We start from the raw sequence: 2248 nt of genomic DNA, 5'->3' as shown, positions 1-2248 counted from the left end.
TCTTGAATTTTATGCTTAAGAGTTTTACAATCCAAAGTTGAGTGTCCAGGTGCCCCCGAATGATAAGTACAGACAGCTTGTGGGTTATACCATGCGGGCATGCCATATGGATAGGTAGGAGGGGGTACCGTACCAATTTTCCCGCGCGGCCTTTAACTGGTCATACAATTGGTCTAAAGGCCTACCTAAATTGGTAAATGTACGGCTAGGGGGTCGATTGTAAGGTTCAGAAGGTTGAGAATGGTTGTAAACAGGTCTATTTGGAGGCGGAAATCTTGGGTTATATGGAGGGCGTGGTCGGTTTTGGAGTGGATTTGGTTGAGAAATTTGAAAAGGGGCTGAATGTGGGTTTGGATAGCTTGGGCGAGGTCGAGGGTGGTGGATGTTGGTAGTATATACAGGGTACGGGTTCGAATAGTAATGATAAGGTGGTTGGTAAGTTGGATTGTGTTGATACCGGGGTCTAGGCGAAGGGTTTTGGTTCCACATAAAGGTTGCGTCCCCCTCCTTCTTTTTGAACGGCGGCTTTTTCGCATTGCTTCCTTGCCCTTGTAAAGCATCCAACTGAGATTTGAGGGTAGAGACATTGACAATCTTCCCAGCTCTCATCAAACTCCTCAAGTTTGTTTACAATTGCAGCAAACGAACATCCGGTCATACGGAAAATCTCTTCGAAGTACGGCGGATCATGAGCTTTTATGAAAGTACGTATGATTTCATCCTCGGTCATTGGTGGCTCGACCTTTGCAGCTACTTTTCGCCATCTCTTGGCATAGGTCTTATGGTCCTCGGAAGGCTTCCTTTTCGTTCCTTCTAACGTAGTTCGGGTCGGAGCCAACTCGCAGTTGTACTCGTACTGTCTCACAAATGCATTAGATAAATCAATCCAGGTTTTCACGTCTTCAAGTTTCAGGTTGGAATACCAGTCAAGCGCATCCCCTTCCAAACTCTCGGGGAACAACCTTAAAGGCAAATTCTCATCGTCCACGGGCTTTCCCAATTTGTTGGCAAATAGTCGGAGATGTGTCTTGGGATTACCCGTCCCATCATATTTGTTAAATTTAGGGGTTTTGAACCCCTCAGGCAACTGCACGTTCGGAAAAAGGCACAATTCATCATAATCCAGGACCCCCTGCTTATTCAACCCTTGGCTCTTCCTTATAAATTCATCGAAACGATCTAGACGTTTGAGCAACTTCATATCAATTGGAGCAGAAGATTCCCCCATTTCAGGCTTATTTTGGAAAGTGTGCTCCGGTATCACGGGTTCTGCGGTGGTTTGATAAAAAGCTGGTGGGTTCTGGTGCATGTTTGGGTCGATTTGAGGCTGAAACCCTTGCCCATAAGGAGGATAGAACGGAGGATTTTGAGTATAAGCATATTGCGGGTTGACAATTCCCTCAAACGTGGTTTGCATTGAAGGAATAACAAATGGTAACGTGGTCTGGCTGGGAGGAATAACAAATGGTTCAGATTGTGGTTGTGTGGCGGGCACAGGCTCAGGTTGCACTCCGCTACTAACGAGTTCGTCGATTAACCTCTTTTGAGCGGCCATTTCGGATGCCATTTCTCCAAATTTTGTGAGTAATTCAGTCAACTGAACCCCAGGACTTGCGGCCTCCGGCTGGGTAGTTGCAACGGCCTTATCGGATGATTCTGGTTGAGTACTCATGTCTACACGATTCCTTTGGGCTTTACTTCGGGATCGCGTAATAATGGGGCTTTTCCGAAAAGCTATTTTGGAATTTTTACCTGTGAATGCAAAAGACTGCTTTAGATAAACCAATCGCTACTGAATTTCTGTAATTTATTCAAAAGAGAAAAAGAAAAGGAAAAAGACATGAGTTAGTAACTATTTGAACAATTCGGATGCATGTCCTATTTGGGGAACCCTTTTTGTGCCAAGGGTAGGCCTAGCATGATGCAACGCCTTCGAAATGGGACCCGTAATACAAACCTGTTTTTGACAATAATCCAAAATGAGAGCGAAAGAAAAATCATTTTCATTGATAAACTTGCCAATATTTACATCATGTCACGAAGACGATTCCGTACAAGATTGCCAAAACTTCTGAACCTATCTAATACAGAGTCCTTTGTTTCCCTTGCATATGGAATTCTAACACATTCAGTTTGGTCATATAATTCTGCACATTTCCTTTTCAGCTCTTGACGCCTTCCTCGTTCATTTTCATACAATTGCTTGTTTTGCTCAGCCATCCCTTTGTATGCTTCGACAGACTTACTT

At 44.2% G+C, this 2248-nt stretch overlaps 1 protein-coding gene across 1 annotated transcript; it reads right to left on the bottom strand.

Moving 5' to 3' along the window:
• Positions 1 to 463: 463 nt before the first annotated feature.
• LOC140013410 (uncharacterized) lies at positions 464 to 1228 on the bottom strand. The gene is made up of 2 exons (XM_072062684.1): positions 1130 to 1228; positions 464 to 1027 (listed from the first exon to the last, which is right to left on the bottom strand). Exons 1-2 carry the CDS (start codon positions 1226 to 1228, stop codon positions 464 to 466), a joined length of 663 nt encoding a protein of 220 aa, XP_071918785.1.
• Positions 1229 to 2248: the final 1020 nt, after the last annotated feature.

Source organism: Coffea arabica, chromosome 8c, assembly GCF_036785885.1.
Source record: "Coffea arabica cultivar ET-39 chromosome 8c, Coffea Arabica ET-39 HiFi, whole genome shotgun sequence".
Classification (NCBI taxonomy): domain Eukaryota; kingdom Viridiplantae; phylum Streptophyta; class Magnoliopsida; order Gentianales; family Rubiaceae; genus Coffea; species Coffea arabica.
Note: the sequence above shows the minus strand (reverse complement) of the source record. Positions and strands in the feature narration are given on the sequence as shown.